Source organism: Copadichromis virginalis, linkage group LG20 (assembly GCF_057382275.1).
Source record: "Copadichromis virginalis isolate Kocher_CV1m ecotype Utaka linkage group LG20, C_Virginalis_male_GT1.1, whole genome shotgun sequence".
NCBI lineage: Eukaryota > Metazoa > Chordata > Actinopteri > Cichliformes > Cichlidae > Copadichromis > Copadichromis virginalis.
In genome coordinates this window covers 432,652-456,241 of record NC_140637.1, presented here as the reverse complement: position 1 = coordinate 456,241, position 23,590 = coordinate 432,652, and the positions used below count along the sequence as shown (strand labels likewise).

The 23,590-nt window shown below is 40.5% G+C and overlaps 1 protein-coding gene across 2 annotated transcripts in view; it reads left to right on the top strand.

The window, feature by feature from the left end:
• The first annotated feature begins 382 nt into the window (after positions 1 to 382).
• kcnd3 (potassium voltage-gated channel, Shal-related subfamily, member 3) overlaps positions 383 to 23,590 on the top strand; it is a 128,123-nt gene continuing 104,915 nt past the window's right edge. For both annotated transcript variants that reach the window (XM_085444704.1, XM_085444703.1), the window contains exons 1-3: positions 383 to 558; positions 696 to 786; positions 1,638 to 2,817. In XM_085444704.1, the coding sequence (XP_085300830.1) occupies positions 1,715 to 2,817 (1,103 nt within the window). In that variant the 5' untranslated portion in view covers positions 383 to 558; positions 696 to 786; positions 1,638 to 1,714. The remainder of the gene's footprint in view (positions 559 to 695; positions 787 to 1,637; positions 2,818 to 23,590) is intronic.

The window sequence follows — 23,590 nt, the reverse complement described above, 5'->3', positions numbered from 1 at the left end:
CGTAATAAGGCAACTATTTACCAGCTGGTTTTCCAGTTAAACGGTGACATCGTATCGATGTTTCCAGCTTGTTTGTGCGAAGAATAGTAATAGTCCTCTGGTGCTTTAATTAAAGACAAAGTTGATCCATTGCGCTCTTTTCTGGCCTCCTGTGGATTCTTATATGCCTCTGCTGGGATGAATCCTGTGGATAACTCAGCTGATAGCACTTGCCTTTAGTGCTGTGTGTGGGGAATAACATTGGTTCAGCAGAGCACACGCACACTGTACAATAAGAACAGCATTCGTGTAAGGAGAAGAAAGCGGTCTGACGTTTATATATTTATTTTCTGCGCATGGTTCTAAATCCTGATCCAGCTTCCCTTAAATGCAGTTTTGGTTCACAATCCGCCCTGCGCAGAGAGAGAGAGAGGGAGAGCGAGAGAAAGAGCGCTCCTCCTCCTCCTTCGTTCCTCTTCCCAATACTCATCCCGAAAGCCAAGGTAATACGGTCCTCACGGCGGAGTCCTCTCATCATTTCTCCCCTCGCATAATGGAAACTGAATAAAAGCAGCTGTGGTACGTCCGTCACCGGTACTTTTCCGCTTCCCCCATCAGCTGTAGTGTGTGTCTCCTGTGGTTCTCCTCTTCGCAGAATAACTTCTTTCCTGGTATTTTTCTTTTCTTCTTCTTATTTATTTATTTATTTTTTCCAGACACGCTCTGAGAAATAACCAAAACCTACGACTTGCCATTAAACTGCCCTGGAAGAAGGTCGTGTTTGTGTGGATGGAGAATTTTGAGTCGGTGAGTTCTACATTAATCAACCACTACATTCAGCACGAAGCTGCGAATACAAGCCTGCGATGTTTGCTTTCTTTCTTTCTCTCTCTTTCTTTTTTTTAGTTCTCGGGCAGTTCGGGAAATCATTCCGCTTTAACATATTGCGTCTTCGGTTAGCCATGAAGACTGATTGGTTCATCAGCGCTATTGATACGGTGGTGAATTTGATCTGAGCGATCATGAAGTAGTTTGACTCATCTTGAGTAAAATAAAGATTTTTTTCTACTTGAAACTCAACAGGTCTCGACTATCCTGGATCACTTTTAAGGCGACCAAACCCACGCTTAAAAAAATGGAGCAGTTTAGGCTGTTTTGCGATGTTATTTTTTGCCTGTTTTTAGTTTGTAACCTGTAAGATGCAGTAAACTGTCAACAGAAGGCTGCTGCTTAACCAGTACCTCTACAGAGGGTGAGGAATTTAGCCTTGAGAAAGACCATGCTTATTGCAGTCAGTGATCACATTAAAGCTCAGTATATGAAATAGAAATACATTTTGTACAAATGTATAAATGAGTGCGATGTTTAATTTAATTTTCATTTTATCAAGATATCTTTTGTTTCCTCTGCTTGCCTGCCTTGTTACAATTAGTTGTGCTGTTTATTTTGTATACATTGTTTTGTTATGTTCACATCTTTTTATTTCACTAGCTCACCATTTGTCCTTTTCCCCTACATTCTTAAGATTCAAGTGTCTCATATTTTCTTCCTTTTTTCTGTTTTCTGATCTACTGATCTCACTCTCCTTGCCTGTGAGGATTAAAACAGCACCCATGTGCTACCTATCCTCATACACTCCCTCCCTTTCTTCTCTTTAGCTGGTAAATGAGCTGAAGTCAAGCTGGTTGTGAAGGTGCTCGACTTCTTCCCCCCTACGCCCCAAGCCGGACACAGCATGGCGGCGGGAGTAGCGGCATGGCTTCCCTTTGCCCGGGCAGCAGCCATAGGCTGGATGCCTGTGGCCAATTTGCCCATGCCAGTAGCACCTGCTGAAAAGAACAAGAGGCAGGATGAGCTCATCATTCTTAATGTGAGTGGACGCCGTTTCCAGACCTGGAGGAACACTCTGGACCGCTATCCAGACACACTGCTGGGCAGCTCAGAGAAGGAATTCTTCTACAACGAGGAGACCAAAGAATACTTCTTTGACCGGGACCCCGACGTGTTCCGTAGTGTGCTCAACTTCTACCGTACAGGCAAGCTCCATTATCCACGGTACGAGTGCATATCTTCCTATGATGAGGAGCTGGCTTTCTTTGGCATTGTCCCAGAGATCATCGGTGACTGCTGCTACGAAGAGTACAAGGACAGGAAGAGGGAGAATGCAGAGCGTTTGATGGATGACCAGGAGGACAACAAGGATGCCAAGCTGCCCAATATGACCTTCAGGGAGACTATGTGGCGGGCTTTTGAAAACCCTCACACTTCAACCATGGCCCTTGTCTTCTATTATGTCACTGGTTTCTTCATTGCTGTCTCTGTCATTACCAATGTGGTAGAGACGGTGCCCTGTGGCTCAGCGCCCAACCAGAAGGAAGTGCCATGTGGCGAGCGCTACACCGTGGCCTTTTTCTGCATGGACACGGCCTGTGTTATGATCTTCACCGTGGAGTACCTGATGCGCTTGTTTGCTGCACCCAGCCGCTACCGCTTCATGAGATCCGTCATGAGCATCATCGATGTGGTGGCCATCTTACCATACTACATTGGCCTGGTGATGACTGACAACGAGGACGTGAGCGGTGCTTTCGTGACACTCCGTGTTTTCCGCGTGTTCCGTATCTTCAAGTTCTCCCGTCACTCGCAGGGCCTTCGCATCCTGGGCTACACACTGAAGAGCTGTGCCTCGGAGCTGGGCTTCCTCCTCTTCTCCCTCACTATGGCCATAATTATCTTTGCTACCGTCATGTTCTACGCAGAGAAGGGTTCAAGCTCCAGCAAATTCACCAGCATCCCAGCCTCCTTCTGGTACACCATCGTTACTATGACAACACTCGGGTAAGAGCAGAACAGACACCTCTTTTATCTGGTTGTGAGAGCTGTGTGTGTGTGTGTGCGTGTGTAAGGGCACACTCGTAAATGCAAGTACCCGTGAATTTGCAAGTTTGTCTTCGTGTCTATTTGCACCCGTGTCAGTAAATGTTTGATTATCATTTGACTTGAAATGTCTGCTTGACTTTGTGGCCCAGAAATCTATAACTGCTTTCAAAGTCTGAGTCACCCTTTCCAAGATATCCTTTGCAAACTTTATGCACGATGATAAGAAACTACAGAGAAAGGACACTTTTCAGTAGACTTGTCCACTGTACTTTTACTGATGGTATTCTTCTGGGGAAAGAGCAGCCATCAAGATGTTCTCTCTCCATTATGGCTGTGCCATTGCTTGCCTTTTATACGTCACTGATAAGAGGGAGAGAGAGAAAGAGCAAGAAATGCAGAGAGATGGGGAAAGTTGAAAGCAGCAAGACAAAGTATTAGATGGGAAATATGGCAAACCATTACCGACCTCTCCAACTTGCCCTGTGGTTAGCATCAATGCACTTTCAGAATTAAATGAAACAATGAGAGCCTTCCTTCTCCGCTCTTTGTAAGTTACTAGATGTAGGTCTCGAAGTGCTTTGTGGTTCAAAGACTCTGATGTAAAACATCCGAATGCTTTCTCGTTCTAAGAGTCAAACTAGTGTTTAGGTAACAGGCAGAGATAATTGTTGGTATTAACAAATAATTTTAAAAGCCATGCACGTTTCCAGTGTTGGCTGAATGGCTAATTAACCTGCAGTACAGAGTTGTTGTTACTTTATACACTCAATCATGAATTAGTTTTGATTGATCGAGGTGAACATGAAACGCACAGAGGCACACACACAGAGTAATGTGATGCAGCACTATTAGGCCTAATGGTAATGTGTTTTATGAGTGTCCCCTGTTGTGGATGTGTGAGTCAGACTGAGAGGCTGACAAATTGCAGCATCCTGCTAAATGTCAGAGTCATGGAGGCCATAAATGGCTCTGAGCTCATTGCTATAACACACTTGGCACCCTGTCATTGTACCTTGCCATTCACAATCGGCCCAGAAGATCTGCTGTTGAGCAGATATTTGATTCTGAATCGGATATTTGGTCTACAGACAGACTGCATTCTAGAAAATAGAATTACATTTTATCATTATAATTTTATTTCCTGACAAACTGTAGGACGTTGTTTGCTGTCACAGCCTCTACCCTCGTGCAGTGAGTGCCTGTAGCTTTCTACTTAATGCCAAAGTGTTCTCCTGTACAGCCACTCCCACACATACTCCCATACACTGCAGCCCCAAAAGCTAGTGTCCAAGCCCCCTAATACGCAGTACGTGCAATGTCCAGTTGAGCCTGTGTGCAGGTAACCGTATGAAAAATTCACAGCGAGCAAGTGGGCATCAAGTCTCTTGCTTCCTACCCAACACTCTGTTGTGTGCTACATGTGCGAAGAGGCAACTTTGGACAACAACAAGCCCTGAATGTCCTGACGCAGTTTTGGAGTTCAAATGTGAAAACAACTTGGAAGTTATGTGTGTGTCTGTGTCTGTGTGTTTAGACTGGGGGTAGATATTGAGCTTGGCCTCATCAATAAAACAGGGGCCAGAAGTGGGTGTCAGAGTGACTAATGATGTGGCCCACTGCATCTGCTGACTAATGTAAACCTGCCTGACATTCTAGTCTCTGCTCACAGTTCACGTCATAAAAACACACAGTCACAGACACAGATGTACACTAACCTTACACACAAAGGGAAAGATTTGTCTTTATCTATTTGACCATTTCTAAATGTATGCAAGCATGTTTTATGACAGAGTTTACTTTTTTCAGAGCTTAATACAGATAGATAGATCTACTCCACTTACTTCCACTTACTTGCATTGGAATCTATCGAAAAGTATCAACTGTCCGCTGTACAGCAATTTATACTCATCTAACTTAATAAGATGAGCACCAGTTACCACAGACACTACTTTCCTTGACTTCTTGGCTTCCTGTCTCGGAGCCTCGGGGCTGAGAGTTGTGCTGTTGAGTGTTTCCTTGTACATTTGTCAGATTGTGCTATGACACACTGCAACAAGGGTGCCCTCCCTGTGTCACTAAGTATATGCTCCCTTTGACCGCTGTGGCTTTTTGATTGTTTTGTTTATCTGACAATAATCCGGCCTCAATCAGAATCCATAATCCCGCTTCAGCGATGTGCAATGAAATACCAGGTGAATAGTGTTCTGCTATTTTTGCTTGTGCATCTTTCTTCTTAGACAATGCAATTTCTTCAATAACAACCACATGCCAGAGGTGAAGAGAAATAGAGACCAAGCTGTGAAGAGTGGGCCAAAATTAGAAATGGAGAAAATACACAAGCATGCATCTATTTTTTGTAGTTAACTGTTTTAACTGTATCAAAAGCAGACTGCAGAGAAGAAACTTGCAGGGGGCATACTTTTGTATGAACTACTTTTAGTACAAGCAAAGAACATATGATTTTCAACTGTAGACCTAAAAGGCCTGGACAAAAAGCGGTTTAACAACTCAAGTGAGTTAGCAAGCCACCAACTGCCATAGAGCTCTCATATCACTTTATAGCAGGGCTAAAAGGCTTAGCTCAAATCCTGCAAATGAGGCAGACAAGGATGCAAGCAAGCAGGCACACAGTGCTGAGGCTTTAGTTAAATTAGGGACATTTAGGCAATAGGACCTGTGAGGGATTTTGTTCTCTGGGTTGTTAATCAAATTGATTTTGACCTTAGGGTGGTTATAAAATTGAGCATTTGTCATATTTGGTTGAACCTGTATTATAAACTGGAGGAGGCTGAGAGTGCGTTGGTGTGTGTTTGTGAGGGAAACGCTGCAAACCTCAGCTCATCATCACTCATCCATCCACACCAACAGAAACCGTAGTGTCCTGGATAAGAATAAAGAAAGAAAACTGAACTTCATAATCTCAGTGTAATTTCTGACAGGACAGACAGGACCTGAGACTGATGTTTATTCTTGTGACTAAGTGCTTTAAAGGCTGGTACGGCTTGAATTTTAATCACAGTAAATTATGTATCGCAGTCGAACCTCTAATAAACGAATAATACAGACGAAGCTCACATGATTTCAAGCTAATGAAATCATTTGAATAAAGTGAAAAACTCATCAACTACTTAATAAAAGATTTTTTTGTCTATGATTATGTTCTTTTATTTTAAATTAATATTTTAACCAATGAAAAAGAATGTATGAAAATCTGATAGTGAAGATGCTCGCTGATGTGTTGAGTCTTCTGAGCTTAACACAAACGTCTCACTCAGCCTTTAAACGTCTAGAGTAAAAACTGGCTTCCATGTTTCTTTCAAATTACAGCACATGAACATAAGTGAAGTGAAAAATATTACTTCTTTGCAATGGCACCTGTCAAAAGGTGTGAAGTGCAGTATTACACAGCATTTGAACAGCTAGTTGTTGACGTTGATATGATGGAAGCAGTCACAATGCATAGTGATAGGATTGGGTGTGATCACCACCAAAACAAAACTTTACCAAAGTGGTCCAGTGAAGGACTCATACACTGGTGATGAGGTGATGAACACCTATTCCTCACAGGTGTATGTAGAGACCCGTATGACCTGAGCGTAGCTGCAGAGGCTAATGTAGCTGCCGTTGAGGGGAAATTCCCTGTTGACCTTCCATGAAGAATAGCACATATTATTATTGTTAATGGCACATGTGCATGAGAACTACAATGTGGATCAAAATAAGAAGTTGGCATGGTCTAGTTACATAACATGTACACGTGGTTAGAAGTTGTGCATGTTGTATCTGTGCCGTCTGTGTTACCAGGCTCTGATTTATGCATAATTTACTTTAGAGATAACAGCTACAGTACATGGACATAATAATCAGTGCAGATAAGTGAGTATTGATTTGGGTTTAATAGAGGAACGTGCCATCCATTCTTAGTGTTACTAATTACAATTTGAGTGTATGACTGATGGGATTATGACTAAAAGCCAGCACCTAAATGTGAAGTCATTGACTTGTTGTCCTGAATTCATGAGAGCAGTCAAAGAATTAATTTGGTCATGAGATTAAGATCCAGATCTGATGGTAACCTCTTCTTTTCAGGGTCAAGATTATAACTGCGCTGACCTTCACAAGTCTGATATGAAGTTTGCATAGTTTGAATGAAGCTTGATGGGGACAGTTGTCATAACTGTGACAACATGCAAACATTTAAACCTTAGCGAAACAGTGCATCCAGATTGAGTTTGTGAATGCAGTCAAAAGAAAATTTACCTCTAAAATCACGTATTCACCAAAAATATCAACAGTTTTCATCTGAGGAAAAGAGGATACCCTTGATATTAGAAATTATTATTTGGGACAGACAGCTTCAGCTTGACCTGCAGTATTAGAAATGATGGTTCATAGTTGAGTCAGTGATATTGAGATGCTCAGTGGAGCAATCCCAAAGCATCCGTCACAATTGGTTTGGGGGTTTTCACCCAAACAGCTGTCTTTTGATCTGTTTCAAAGATGCCTGCTATGCTACGGCCAAACAGCCCTGTCTTTATATCCCATGTCTATACGTTATTCCAAGAGGCTTATATGCTCAATAATAATGTTAATTGAAATCCATAATATTTGGTTTGAGCATGTTTCATTCTGAACGTACACTCCTACACTTTGAGCTCAACAGTTGCAAAAGCAACAGTGGAACATGTGTTTCTTTGGGACTTCTTTTTGTATTAAACAATCTATCCTTGAGTTAAATCTGCTGCGTCCTGAAGAAATCTCAGTCGTTTAAAACCTATGGCACTTATATTTTATTTATCCTATAATAGAATCACTTAACAACAATTGAAATGAAAATGAAACTTTAAATTCCTTGGAAGACATGTAATTTTTTTTCTGGAAAAGAGGTCTTTAGAGCCTGGCATAATGACACTAAAGATTTCAGCAGCAAACCTGCTGATGTCAGGGGTTTAAATAGGGCGGGCTCCACCTGTTAGTAACCTAAAGACTTTGTAATCATCTACGCATGTTAAAGTGTGATGAATGTCAGTCTGTACTTACATTTTTTAAACACATGACTGACGTGCTTTTGTATTCATTTATATTATAAAATGATCACACGATGGCATTGTACCACAAAATGTAAAAGAAATGTGAAGAGACCACTCAGCTTTTGTGCTGGATAGAATTATTCTTGTAAACACTTAGACGGTATTAAATCATACGCTGAACCAAAGCAGCTTGTTCTTCCTTCAGTATCTTTAGATACTACTTTATAAGATGAATTATTCATTTGATTCAGTAAGAGTGATTAATTGATTGCTTTTAAAAGGAAAAATATATTGATAGAGATAATACATAGAGTTACTCTAGATGTTTACACAGTGTTTGGAGCGTTTTTCGGTACTTTGAAGTCACAGTCCAGACATCGGTTTCGGTCAAGGCAGACATCCACTTAACTAAGAACATGACAGCAGCCATGTATCTTTTTGGTTTAATTATTGCCCTTATGTAGAAAAGGTATGATAAGTGCACTGTAAAATTCATGATAAGTGCAAAAGTGCTTGTTGCTGCATATTAATGACCAGCACTGCAGCAGCAATGACTGCTTTTTGGTACAGTAGGTAAAACAAAGGAGTGAGAAGGTAAGCAGGGCACGCACCCATGCAGTCTCTGTGTAGATTTCCTGTAATGAAATATCAAACAAATATCAGGTATACATTTAAATATTCATACACCAAATGTAACAATAAACCAAACAAGACATCAGCACATACATGTGGCGTACGCAGCCAACAGTTTCAGCTAATTTTCTTCACCCAAAACATTTTATTACAGACTGTAGATTGTGATGTGATAAGTAGAGCACAATGCCATCAGTGAACATAGTCTTTGATTAAAGATGTTACTTTCTGTCTATATTCTTGAGGTTTTATGTGATCTCTAGGTTTTGCACAACTGTAAAAAGACTGGAACAAGATTTTGATATAGTACCGTTTATCAACCGCTTATCAAAAATGATGGTATAATCACGCCTCCTTACTTACATGGTGGATGTCGCCCCTACTAAGATCATGTACATGTCTACATTCAAATGTTTACACTGTAACTGATGTGTTTTTTCCCCTTGAATGAAGACTTATGTTCAGCATAGTTTGTTCTGTAACTGAGTACACCTTTATAAAGTAATTATGTGCTGCCACGTTTAGTTTTACATCTACGTTGCTGAATTGTGGACTTATTGTAAAGGTAGAAAAATCAGAAGCAATTTTCCAGGGCTGTGGTTTCCAAGTAGGTTACACAGCAATAACGTGCAGAAGTTTCATGTTTCTGCTCATTGTAGTGATATAACTTACAACCGTCTCAATTATCAGCAGAGAGACGGTGTCCACAGTGGAGTACCAAAGCACAGAAAAAGAGACCACAAATGAAAATGATGAGTTTCACCCTGCGGGATCTTCATAATCACTAACTATAATGTCAAGCAACATTCCTCCTGTATAAATATTCAAATAGCTCAGGTTGAGTCATGAAAAAAAAATCAATTACTTGCTTTTACCGTACAAACAGCAACAGTAATAGGGGGGGAAGGACCCCCCGGGATTAAATGCAGCATCTGCTGCTTAATACATAACAGTACCATGTGTAATGGGTAACATTTATGGGGGTGTTTCACCCCAGAGACGGAGCTCTTTTGGTGTGACAACATCAGTTTTTGAATGATGCCCAAAGTCTAAACCAAGTCAAGTTCCAACAAATAGGATATATATTTAATCAATAGTATGAGTCAAGAAACCATTAGTTTATAAAAGGAGTCACAGAATTTTAATATAGGATTATTCTTTAATTATAAAAACTGTTAATAATTATTTTATTCAACAGCATTATCTTATTTACAAAAAGGGGCTTGAACTGTCAGAGGATGTATATATTGCTCTTTAAAACATATTTTACATGTTTTGCCTCTGTTAAGAGGACTGTTGTGCAAAACAGTCTATAGCCATTCTGTGAACTTGAGCCAAATGCTATAGTGTGGTGACATGCAATAACCCAAAGAATGTTTAAATAATACTCTGTTAATGAGGCTATACATTTTATAAAGTGTAGGTCACTATTGTTATTTCGATTCATCCTCTAGAGGCCTTGAATGTGCAAATGTATTCTTAATACATTAAAATATAGAATAATAGAGCCCAGCTGTCAAACATACATTGATATTGCCATGCACACTAGCAAAATTGCAAGCTTGCCATCTATCTGAAGTTGCAACAGGAGCAAAAAATGTACTTTTTTGTTGGGAACATTGATCCAAAAACCTCAATAGAGCTCTAAAGGTCATCATAAACTTCATATAGGAATAAATAAGAACAGAGTAAACTGTTCAAAAAGAGCAATACACTGGTTAGTGGTGTGTGGGTACCTGCTGCTTGTATTGTGTGTCTGAGGTCACATAGGTCAATGCTATCCTGGAGTCTTAAAAAAGTGGAAGTGATTCCTCTCAGCCTGCCTGGATTCCTGCTCAGATTCTCCTTTCTTTTTGGCATCAATTTCACCCTCTTTTCATACAGAGGTCTGGATGGTTGCCCATTTTTTGAAAAGTGATATTGAGCACCAAGCCTTTCTAGCTTTTTCAGAAATCCATTTACCTGGCCACCTGTCAGCTAGGGGGCGGGGAATGTTGTGGCCAATGTGACTGTGAAGGGTAATTTACAGGGAGGGTCTTTCAGCAAGGTATTTTATGCATGTACTCTAGTTTGCTGCCGTCTTTTCATCCTTGGCATGCTGTGCATGAAAATGCTTCGCTGTCATAGGACACTGTGTCCTGACTAACTTAATTGAAGTCACTTTATTATCCTTCAACTTTTCATCTCATTAAATATCTTCCTGAGATCTCACATTTCATCAGGCTCAGTTGTAATAGCGGTTAGCATACTAACATCTTAATTCTAGCTGTAGAAATTATGGGAAAAATAACACTTAAAGACCTTTTAATTCATCCAAATTATACTTTGACACATGTGACCCACTGAAAAATCATTCCTAATGCGTGTTTTGATAGCAATCGCCTCCCCCAGCAGGATACTCCATCCTGCTACAGCAAAGTAGATAAATTTTTTTTTTTTTTAAATAAGCTCCAAAGTGACTTCAACAATGCAACAAAGAGCCCAAGGTGTTTATCCTGCTTCCTGACCTCCCATATCCCAATTCAATTAAGCATCCACGGGATGTGCCAGACTAAATCCCTGCCACACGACAACCCAAAGGACCTGAAGGATCTGCCATCCGTCTGCCCCAAAGGTCATGTGTGCTGAGTAATCAATAAAATCAGATCTTCCTCACATAGGTCCCAGCTGGCTTAGTGGCACGAGTGGGACCTGACAAATAAAAGGAAAATGGTATTGATGTGGTGGATAGATGTAAACACGCTCTTCTCCTTGGTTTCACTGCACTGCATTAAACAGATTTAAGAAGACAATCACTTGGCTAAGCATTGCTTCTGTTGTTTTATTGGCCCTGTTGGCTGTGAGCAAACACTGAATGTAAACAATTATGGATTAGACTGTATTGTGTCTGTTGGTCAGGCGTACTTATTACTGAGTGGATAATAAGTGCTTAAATGATTGTGAGTGATAGTTCTCCATATATGTAGCCAAGTTATAGAAATAAATCACTTCTCATTTCCCTGTAGAGATAATGATAAACCAGGTGTGAATACCTCTGAATAATCCTCCCAGGCTTTTGAACAGGTAGACATCATTGTTCCAGTTTTTTCCTGGGTTTTTGTGCTCTCACTCTTGCACTGGCGTATATGAATTTGCTCTCATTCACACACTCCCATTTCTATGTCTTTCTGGGTTTACTGTAATTCATAAACTGTGTTCTGTGCTGATTATCCAGGGTGACAAAAGCAATTGTTCTGCTACACTAAATCTGTGGGGATTAATGCTCGTCTCTGGAGCCATTCCCTCTGGTTTCCTGTATGTGTGTCTCTGTGTGGGTTGTCTTCTTCTCTCTACTTACTTCATTCGTTGCCATTTAATTTGGTGAGTTCATTTATTTAAAAAAAATAAATAAAAAGGTAGCACTCAGTTAACAATTGTATTTGACCTCTGCTGCGTGCTGCTGTTCTTATGTCAGTACATGGATGCAGGATGTGTCCTTCACAAAGCTATGAAACAACTTTTTCCCCCATCCAGATGTCTTTGGGGGATTACACATGCTAAGGGATTAATCCTGCCGTGTGCCATATGACAGCACCAAGCACTGAGAGGAGCACAAAAGTCAAGTCATGGACTAACGCCACTAATAGATTTCAGTAAGCCTTTTTTTGCCTTCAGAGGTTGACTAGTGGCTATATTAATTCAATTCCCAAACCCCTCTTGTAAGTAACCCATCCTCTACCTCTCGCTCTGTGAGGAGCAAGGCCATGGTCTACTGGCGCTCAATAAGAAGTCTCCTCAAAGGATTTTGACTAGCCTCGTTTCACAGGAGACAATGTGCATTATGTTTTAATCTTATTAGCATTGAATTAACACCGCATCAATGACCTGCTCAAAACAGAGTGCAGTTAAGTCCATCCAGCTTTCAGCTGTTATGCAAAACAGATTTAGAAGCACTTCTGAAGGAAAGAGAATCATCAAAGGTATTCGTTACCTCTGGACAACCTACCATGTTGAATGCATCATAAGGAAGCCGCTTTAGCTTTTAAGGGGAGATGGTCCGTAACCTTGGTATCGCACACAAGAACAATATACTTCAATCTTTCACATGAGGGACAATTGAACATGTGCGGTGTGTGCAAATTGATTTTGTTTCTGTGCAGAGGCTCGGTGGATAGGACATAACCTCTTTGTCCAGATGAAGTGTGCTGTGCAGAAGTGGTTCATTCTGGAAATGGGACATAGGAGAGGCCATCTGAGTATGAGGAAAAGTAATCTGCATGTACACCATGCGTATTTGTTAAAAGTTACATGATGTCATAGCATAAAATCAATCCACTGATGAATCATTGAGAATCTAATCTGCAGAAGTGTCCATTTAGAAACTCGAAACGTAATTTATTTTGTTTTGTATAAATCTGGGTATCTTTTTGAAATAATTTTGTAACATAAATCATTTTAGCAAAGATGTTATTTATCTTTATCTGTAAATTTAATTTTACAGGCGAATACTAAAAAGCTCAGTTTCATACTTAATCTTAAATCTTATCAGGCTTTATTGTTCGGCTGTATTACTGCTTCCCCTTCTCTTTGCCTCTTCATAACACATCTCAAGTCTTTTACTCATCCTATTGCCGTGTCTGTCTCTCTCCGCCTCTCATATTTCATTTCTTTCCACCTACTAGGTAATATTGATATTGTGAAAACTAATTATAAGAAGTCTTCAGACCTCAATTTGTTTTTAAAAGTGGAATATTTCCTTATCGAGTTGTGCATTGCAGTGCCCCACAGTCCATGTGGAGCTTGCATATACTCTCCCTTATTTTCTGTCTCCCTCCCCCCCTCTTCAGCACACACACACACTTTGAACCTGCATTGCTGCAGTGTACAAGCATCCACTCAAACCAGGCTATATTACAATTAATTTGTCAGAGTTTTTGCTCAATGCTCTATAGCCTCAGGCATGTGCAGACACAGCAGGGGAATCATATCTCCCCAGCATGTTTATGAGGTGAAAGAGAAAACTATCTGCTGTTCATTATTAATATTACAAAAACCAAAGGGATGCTGGGAAGAGGGCTGGAGTATAAGGACAAATACAGCCCACTGGTTTGATCTTTGCTCCTGTACATGCGAACAGCTAGTGCACAAGATAATCACATTTCAGAGAGTATTCTTGATAATGAGTGGAAAAACACTTGCTGGAGTCTGTACTTCAATAAAGTTAATGCAGAAAATTTCCTTTGCTGCTCTGGTTGTTGGGAAAAACAAAACTGTATATCTTTATGGAGGCTCTTAAAAAATAACACAGCAGGGAAAGGACACATCCAGTGTATTTAAATTTTTTCTGACACTCTGTATTACTCTGGGCAGACTTAGGATTCAGTGGGATGAAAGGATAGAAGTGAACTAGTGAACTATGAAAAGATGGCAGCAGAACTTGACTCGGTGTGGCTGCTGAAGAACTGCTGTGACCAACATGGGCCACAGAAAAATAATACATTAATATTACTATTACTTTTGCTAGCAAGTCCATAAGAATGAATATACAGGCTCAAAAAATGTGCTTGATGTAAGGGCTGCGTTATCGACCCACGAAAAACAAAAGAATGAATCAATTTTATGACCAACAAAATCTGTCACGATGTTTGATAAACTAAGCTCAGCAGTCAGTCTCAGCCTCCATGCTGTGAAGCTGCGTTCACTTGTCTTTAACAAAATATCACAGTCAAAATTACTAACAAACCAATGTTTCATAGAAAGTGTTGCACTGCCTGCAGTCTCTGTGTATGTTCATGCACACAGACAGTTGACAGGCGCTATGATAGTTTACAGCTCTGCTAGGAATTTAAACATGAATTGATTACCAAAGCTGCGTATGGTGGAGCTGACACTCGCTGCGTTGTAACGACGCTGATCATCATTTTAATTTATTTTATTTTGTTTTTTAATGGCTGCCTCCTGCAGGATATCATGCCATATCATATGTCAAAGCTCAAATCATCTCAAACTGGTTTCTTGAACATCATGATGAATTCACTGCACTCACACGGCCTTCACAGTCACCCGATCTTAATCCCACAGAGCACCTTCGACATGTGGTGGAATGGGAGATTCACATTGTGGACAGGCAGTCAACAATGATGCTATCATGTAAATAAGGACCAAAATCTATGATGAATGCTTCCAACACCTTGTTGAATCTATGAAGAATTCTGGCAATTGGGAGGGTTGACCTGTAGAAAACTGGACCCTTATAAACTATCGGGCGAGTGCAAACTACCAGTTTGAAAATGAAATCTGCATAAATATGAACAGTTCAAACTCTGAGTTCTGGACATAGACGGCGAACACTTTACAGTGGAGAGATTCCCTGAAGATGATGTATGAATTATACCGTCAGAGATAGTTTGTTTAATAAAAGTATGAATACATACTAAACTTGATTTAGATCAAAAAGCAATTTTCTTATTATTGAATACTGAATAAATGTCACTTTTTATTTTTTATTTATCAAGCACTCTAAATGATAGCATTTGTTAGGGATTATATTATCCCTGTGATATACAGGGATAATATAATAATCCCCAAAATTAATATTTTCACATTATGCACTGATTTCTAGTGATATTGCAAAACCACAAGGGAATTAACTGCAAAACATGTCAGCAACTGTGCTGTCTATAAAACACAACCCATAAAAATGGACCAATCTTACTTTCAAAAACATTTTTTTGCACAAACTTTATCTATATGTGCTTAACCCTGGAGAACCCATGGGGTCGGCTCTGACCCCATGGGTTCTCCAGGGTTAAAATTGCTCCCTAAAAGTTTTCCCACTGGCATCCAGAATGAAATAGGGTTGTATATAACTTTATGAAACTGTAACACTAATAACACTACATTTATGAATAGTAAAACTGGAAACATCCAGATAAACATGGAGTATTTAGGCCTGCTGTTTCTGGAAGATATGCCTGCCGCTCTGCTGTGTTACAAATTAAAAATGTTCTCAAAGTGCTTTACAGAAATTTATTTGGCCACTAAATCAGCATCAAGTGGTTACAAAAAATGCAAACTCTAGTGTCCATTAACTGCTCAAGATAATAAATCCTTTTATTTCCTGTTTATGCAACACTCTATATCTCTCTTTTATAACCTTCTATCCATTTAAAGTGATTGGTCTGCATGAGTAAAACCCCACTGCTGCCCTAAAGTATTTATCTATGCATTCCAAGTTCCTATCCACCCACCTAATCAGTTCCTAATGACTAGTGGATGGTGGTATTAGCTCCAGCCTAATGTGTGGATATAGATCAGACTTTGGTGATGGATGTCGTAGTCTGGGCCGTAATGAATGCTTCCAGACCAGGCAGACTAGGCTTGCAGCAGGTGGCTGTAAGTGGAGCAACAGCTTTCCAATAACTCCTCTTAACTGGGCACACTGTGTCCAGACAGTGCTCTGGACACACTCACCTCTCCGCCTCCACCAGCGGCATTCTTTTCACACAAGATTAGACAAATTGGGTGCAAATAAGAGCCAAACACTTAAAAACAAAGTACTGAGTAAAAAGAGTAATATAGGGCTTGTGTGATTAATGTAATAAGAAACAATAGATATCACACCAGAAGCTTGGGGACTGTGTGTCTAGCTGTACTGTAGGGGAGCTGTGACTTTTAAACAGATGCAGATGAGTCTGGGCTGCTATAATTAGCAGCGAGTTGGGTTGTGAATTTCAACTTTCACTTTCTTAAAAGCTGTATCCTTTCCACAGTCTTTGCAGATGATTTATCCACGATTACTCAGTGTTAGGCTTGTTTGTTTTTACCGTTGCTGTTCATTACCAGTGCTTCTGACCACTGTGCCCACAAACTGCTTTCACCTGCTCCCTTATTCATGAGAGGTCACCACTGATTCGGCGTAACCTCAGAGGAATTTGTCTCCTACCAGGATTGAACCGGAGAGCTTTTGCTTATCAGGTGAATGTGTAATTCACTATGGAGCCACCTTCTGACTGATGTCCCCACGAAGGTCTGAGAAACAGACGACATGAAGGTCTGAGAAACCAGTCATTGTTAACCACTTTGTTTTAAGGGAGCTTGGAATCTCTTTGAAAAGACATGCGTGTTATAAAAATGTGACGTGAGATACAAAATAATACATTTAAACTTTTACAGTTTCCGAGTGAAATATGAGAATGTAGCTTCATACTTTTGGAGCTTGATCCATTCAAAGAGCACTTAAACCTCATTCACAGAGCACCTGTGAAAAAAGGGTAAAACTACCCATATGGAAAAGAAATAGTAAAAACTTATATGTGATTACTCGTGAAAGTGGCCACTTTCTCATTACTTTCATACATTGTTTTAGTAAGTATCCAAAACATACAAGTTTCATTATATAATTTTTCAAGGGATCTTATATGCTTTTCATACAAGTTTCACACAAGACAGATACAAACTTTATAAGATTTATATATATCTTTTCCATATGGGTAATGTCACAGTGTCCTGTGACCTGACACTGTAAGTACTGTATTTAAATGCAGAGAGCAGAGGTGACTATACTATGGGCTCTCAGATTTCTAGGAGAGTAGACAATTTGTTCAATAGGCCCTTATAAATAAACACTGTGATAAAAGGAGACATGATTTGTTTTGGTACACAAATTCAATTTCTACCTTCAGTTTTCATTTCATCATGTTTCATTGGTCTTAAAAGTGAGTCTGGTTTGCTAAGTACACAGAACAGAGAACAGCCCCTATTTTAAGACATTAAACTGTCAGCAATACAGATTAGGAGCTGATAATAACCAGGACCATTATAAACCAAATGAGTGTTTTGTGGCTTTCACCTGTTTTTGTTTGTGACACAGATCTTATTTTCAGCTCGCTGTGAGTCTGCTGTTGTCATTAACAGTTGCTCTGGCTTAGCCTTCTGTGCAGTCACCGTAAGTGCACCTCGTCATGTATGCACATCACATGGAGCGGAGCTGACAAGAGACCATAAGTGCAATCAAAGTCTTAACAAGTGTTGAAGAAGGAAAGAGAGAGGACAGTTGGGGAAAGCGGTTTTCAGATGTGTCAACTCACTTGACCCCAGTTTGCAGTTAAGTCAAAAACTAATCCAAACATACAAAGCTGTTGGCATCATACTTGTTAAATACCTCCAAAGTACTGGCCCTTTGCTGTTAGCTTCTTCCTAAGCTAGCTTTCCACCAGCAGGTGCGCTGCTGCGGACAAAAGGTGTTGTAAACACGTCTACACGCTGTCGCCCAGTTTAGCCTTTAAGTCCAGATTTGACAGCTATCAAACCAAAATATTGCATCCTTAAATCTGAAAGGTATCAAAAAAATGTAATCTTTATTATCCATATATGTACGTATACATAGCTACAAATGCAAACATTATATATAAATTGTACATTTGAGTTTTTGTGGCAGATATCACTCTGTTCACGTATGCAAGGAGTAAAGACTACAAATGGATCCCCGTGGCACACCTGTAGTAACATAAAAGACGAGTCTACTATCTAAGATCTAAGTTTACACAAGCATATTTGCACATTCGCTGTCTAATGCTCATACAACTGATCTAGCATTACATAGCTTATTAAAGCTCAGATTTAGATTGTATCTGTTTTATTAACCACTCCAGTTTACTTTCATAGGGAAAAAGGTTGCTAACTGATCACCAGAGCGCGAGAAAGCTTCACCTCATTTTGCTGTTTTATTTTTAAAAAATTGAGCTTGTGCTCACATGTTAACTCTGTAAGCTGCACAGATTCTACAAACATCCATGCATCCTCGCACTTGAACAGTGGGGGGCTGGAGGCGGGGTAGACCCTGGACAAGATGCCGGTCCTTCACAGAACTCGCAGACAAACGACATGCTTCGAACCACATCAAAAAGTGCCATAAACAATTACAACCCAATGCACTCAAAGAAAAAAAAAAACTAGCCACAATTACGAAAGTGTAAATATTGGAGAGCATTGTGTACAGTGCAACAGAGACATTTTTCTCAAGGTGCAAAAGTAGATCAATGAGCTCACCACACACTGGGACAGTTGGAGGTGCCGACTGTGACTGCAGAATCTCATCAACACATTTCAATTTGTTTGGCAGCTTTTGCGTAAGATCATGCTTTACAACTAGCTGCACAAGAGGATTTAAGGGGGGGGACACTTCCTAAATCATAATGAAAGATGTCAGTCAGTGTCCTCCTCATTTGTACTAGTTAGACACATTACTGCAGACGCATTATACTACTAGTAAGCGAGCTTGGTCCTTACTGCAGTCAGACATTAAGATTTGAATTTTATCGTAACGCTGACACTGCACACACAGAGAGATGATCAGGGAACAAAATATATTGTTTTAAGAAGGGGAGAGCAGTGATTGCCAAGTGTGTCTGTGTGTATACGTGTGTCTCTTCTTTTCCCGTGGAGAACCTCTTAGTTGTAAACTTGGCCTGTGCTCCAGACTCCAGCTGTGAGGTCATTGATGTGTGTTCTATACAGAAGCCATGCTGGGAAATGCTAACAGATTTGAGCCAGGTCCCATGGAAAAGCAGACACACCAAGACCCTGGCCAAATGTTATTAGAAATTCACAGATGGCCTCTTTTGAGGATTTATCATCTCAAATATATGTTTTTTCTGTATGTGTACCTATGTCTGTGCACGTGTGTATGCAGGGATTCATATGTAGGTTTATGGATTAAAACAATGATATTGTTCAAAAGAGCTTTGTATCCTTTGCAGCTCTGCCTGTTTTAGGATTTTGGAATAAAGCGTGTTTGAGTTTCAGACATCACGGTGTGCAGAGGCGTGTTGGCCTAACTAGTCAAATTGTTTGCATGCCATCACAGGCTATCAAATAGTCTGTGTTTCTCCTAAAATATCAGATGATGTTTGTGTTGTTTGATGGAAAAGCTCATTTTTCTCAATTTTATTTTATTTGCTAACATCCAACACTTTGTTCACAATCAAATAAAGTAAATCAGCTTGTTAATCTTCTATTCCCCTTAACAGTGTTTGTCATTTCTTTTTGGACAGCAGCTATTATGATTGGTGGTTGCTGCTATTTTTAGCTTCCTTTGCCATGAATGCTCCGCAATCTTCTTGTGTTCCCTGCAGGTGTGGAGACTAAATAGAAGAAAACAAGGCTGTGGTGATTATATTAGAAGTCTGCAACTCAGCCAAAAAAGCTAACAAGACCTCAGGGTGCGATGAAGAACGAGGCTAATATTAATATGCATCCTCAGGTTCACACTTGAAATACAATTATTGCTATTTTTCCACACCAGCTGCGTGGGATGACGCTGTTGATACCAGTCATTTTGTGACCACCTCGACCCAGAATTATGTCTCCTACTAGTAATTGATTACTATGGAATTAGCTGACTTCCTCTAAAGGCACAGAAGATTAGCAAACAGTAAAGCCAAGCATGTTGGTACTTACCTCACACTGATGTGAGTGAGTGCAGAGTCTTTAGAGCGGCTCTTAAATAGCATAGTGCTGCTGCTGCTGCTGCTACTTTAAATGTTAAATTTGCATGAGTGCATTAGTTACAGTGCAGACCGATACAGTACTATTTTCTGATCAAATCTTATGTCTCTGCCAGTTGGACCTGTTTTGTTGTTTTTGCTTGACCTGTCCAGAGAATGATTCAGAAAGACGGAGACAGAAAGGGACGAGAAGCGGTATCCATTGGAGACTGATGCAATTACGATTAGACCAAAGTCAGAGGACGGTGCTATTCATCAGGCCATTTATGAGGGGATCATCAGATAAATGCTTTAGTAAGTGGAGGCCAGTCACAGCACGGGGTGATTGATGTGATAGCCATATAATCCAATAAGTGGCTGTGGTCCCTGCACTGCAACATTACAAAGATGTATAGCAAAACTAGAAATCACATTTGAAATTGTTTGGTAATTTGGCCACGGTAGATCTGACTCGCTCTGAGTGTCCATTCTGTAAGCGCATTTATTGTGTTTAGTACGATGCTTGAGAAATTGTCCGGATCTGTTACTGTTGGAATGGTTTGATGTTGCTAAACAATGGGGACTTATTGATCGATGTCCCTTAATCCATCTCTTTGATGTGCGTGTCTGTGTGTGTATATCCATGCATCTTTTCGCCCAAAGCCCAATCATTTTGGGATTAACAAGTTATCGAATGGCCTTATGAATATAATCCTGATTTGATTTCTTCATGGTATCATTTTTTCTCCTGCTGCTGTTTCCTTAGTGCATTCAATTTAATATCAGCACATTCAATTTGCTGGGTTTTATGGAGGCTTTCGGCACCTTTGCTTCCTGGCAGGGAAAGAAAATATTGGGGCCAACAGTTATCTTCAGTCACTCATCTGAAAAATAGACTGTAATTATTGTAGTTGCGCTATCCGCACCGAAATTCAATGTTACCACTGAAAGTTAGGACTTCGTACTTACCGTTCAAATGTGAAAATACACTCGGTGCATCACAGTCTGCAGAAGTCTCTCTTGCTCTGGGGTTTGAACACCTATTGGCATATATCACACATGCAGGATAAAAATAGAAACCATCTACACTCCCATCATCAGCCGCCTCCTCCTCTCTAACACCACCTTCCCTCCCTCCTATTATCTCCTCTATCTCAACACATATCTCTCTCTCTCTCCTTCGGTCTCCTCCCCACCCCATTCACATTCATGCTACACAGCTCTCACACACCACTGTGCAGAATGCACTGTATATATGTTCCAACAGTCATGGTTGCGTGCATGCTAGTTCAGACGAGGTATAATCTTTCTTTTCTTTTCCTTTTTTTAGGTGTCATATTTTTAAACTTGTCATCTGCTGCTTGGCTGTTTGTGTTTCCGTGGTAACCCTAGGCTGTAAATGAGAATTATCTGTTGAGTGCATAATTATAACGCACGCGCACATTCAGAGCAGCCGCAGCAGAGATTCCCACCTAAGAGCATCAGTGGTAGAGAGTTAAGAACCTCACTGTATTCTTGCTCCAAATGTGTGCACCTCCATCTGTTTCGTTATCGCCATTTCTTCGTCTCGATTTCTCGTTCATAACCACAGCTATATGTTTAATTACAGAGATGATAAAATACCGTCGTGAGAGCGTCTTTCTCTCCATTACGCCCTCTTTTTCCCCCTCTGTCAAACTATTCTTCTTTCTGCACCGCGTGTGCGGTTAATACACTGACTCATTGTGCGTGCCCCCATCTACAGCTACACCTGTTGTGGCTCTAATTGTATAGTGTGACTGTTAATCACGATCAGATTGTCGTCCACATGGCTGTATGCGACTGCGCCTTTGTGAAACTCGGGCAGGAACCAGCTGTTACCGTGAATAGCTCTTGGCTTTCACGAGGACCGTTTGCCAGCTTTTGGTTGAGGTTCGGGTTGGTGCATGTGTGAAATAAATTGAACATCTACTCCTTGGCCCATTAGTTCTGAGATTCCATTTCGTTTTCCTGGTATCTTTGTCTTGTGCCTCCTCTCTGTCTTTATAAAGAAGTGTACGCGCGTGTTTATGTGTGAATGCCTCCCTACAGGCTCCTTGCTGCTGATGATTGCACTGGCCATTTCCCTCTGAGGCTCTCCCTGGATGACAAATTCACACATCTGTTATCAGCCTCCTCTTTTCCACAAAATCAATAGTCCCTCCTCAGTTTTCTCTGTATGTAGGGGAGGGTGTTGCTGCACTGTCTTCTTTTCACCACTGTAAATGCCCACGACTAACCACACACACGAAGAAAACCATGTCAAATTTAAGTGAGACCACGTAACGGTTGTTGAACACCAGGTACAAAAGCCACAAGTAGAGATGATACTAGTGGTTAATGTGAGACTGTAGCATGAGAAGAGCACCAGTAGAGAAGTGCCATTAAGTCTGCTTAGTTACACAACAGATTCTTTTTAAAGTTCAGCCAGCATGAGTTACTGAATGTGTCACGCCAAGTAAAATATACTGAGGAAAAACCTGTTTTGCCTTTTTATGACTTGTATTTGTCAAGGACGTGTTACTGTGTTATTTCATCTTTCAAACTTGCATGATTTAGCACAGATAAATAAAAGAACAGGCAGAAGTACACAGGTTTATGTCTCTGTGTTATTATATTTGTGTGGAGCAAAGAAGGGAGAAGAGAAGGGGAGGAATGTGTAGTCGGCTACTTAATTAGGTACACCTGTTCAACTGTTTGTTCGCTCAAGGATCTGATTAGCCTATCCCATGCCAGAAACTTTGACTGTGGCGTGGTTGTTGGCACCAGAGAGTCTGGTATGAGTATTTCAGAAACTGCTGGGACTTCCCCACACCACCATCTCAACGGTTTACAGAGAATGGTCTGAAAAAAACAAAAAATCTCCAGTGAGCAGCAGTTGTGTGGGAGAAAATGTGTCATTAATGCCGCAGGTCAGGGAAAAATAACCAGAATTCTGATACGAAGGCAACCAAGGCATGGAGATGAACTTCTCTGAATGTCCAACACTTCACATTTTAAAGCAGAGCTATAGCTTCAAAAGAACAACACCAGGTGTCCCTCCTGTCAGCAAAGAAGAAGAAACTGAAGCTACAGTTTATATGGTCTCGTGAAAACTGGGCAACAGAAGACTGGAAAACGTTGATCTGGTGTGATGAGTCTTCATTTCTACCTAGACATTCAGATAGTTGGTTCAAAATTAGCCATAGACATCATGAAAGCATGAATGAATCCTACCTTGTATCAGTTATTCGGGCTGCTGGTGGTGTGAAGGTGCAGGAGATGTTTCCTTATTCCACTTTGAGCCCCTTAATACCATTTACAACAAGGCTGATGTCCATCCCTCTGTGATCACCATGTACCCATCTTCTGATCTATGCTTCCAGCAGGAAAACACATCATGTCCCAAAGGTCATAGCATCTCAAAACGGTTTCTTGAATCTAACAAGGAAATCACTGTACTCATATTGCATCCAAAGTCACAGGATCACAGTCTATTAGAAGACCTTTGGGATGTGATGGAACATGAGATTTACATCAGGGATGTGCAGCCAACAAATCTGCAACAACTGTGTGATGCTATCATCTATGCTACATGTATGTGCA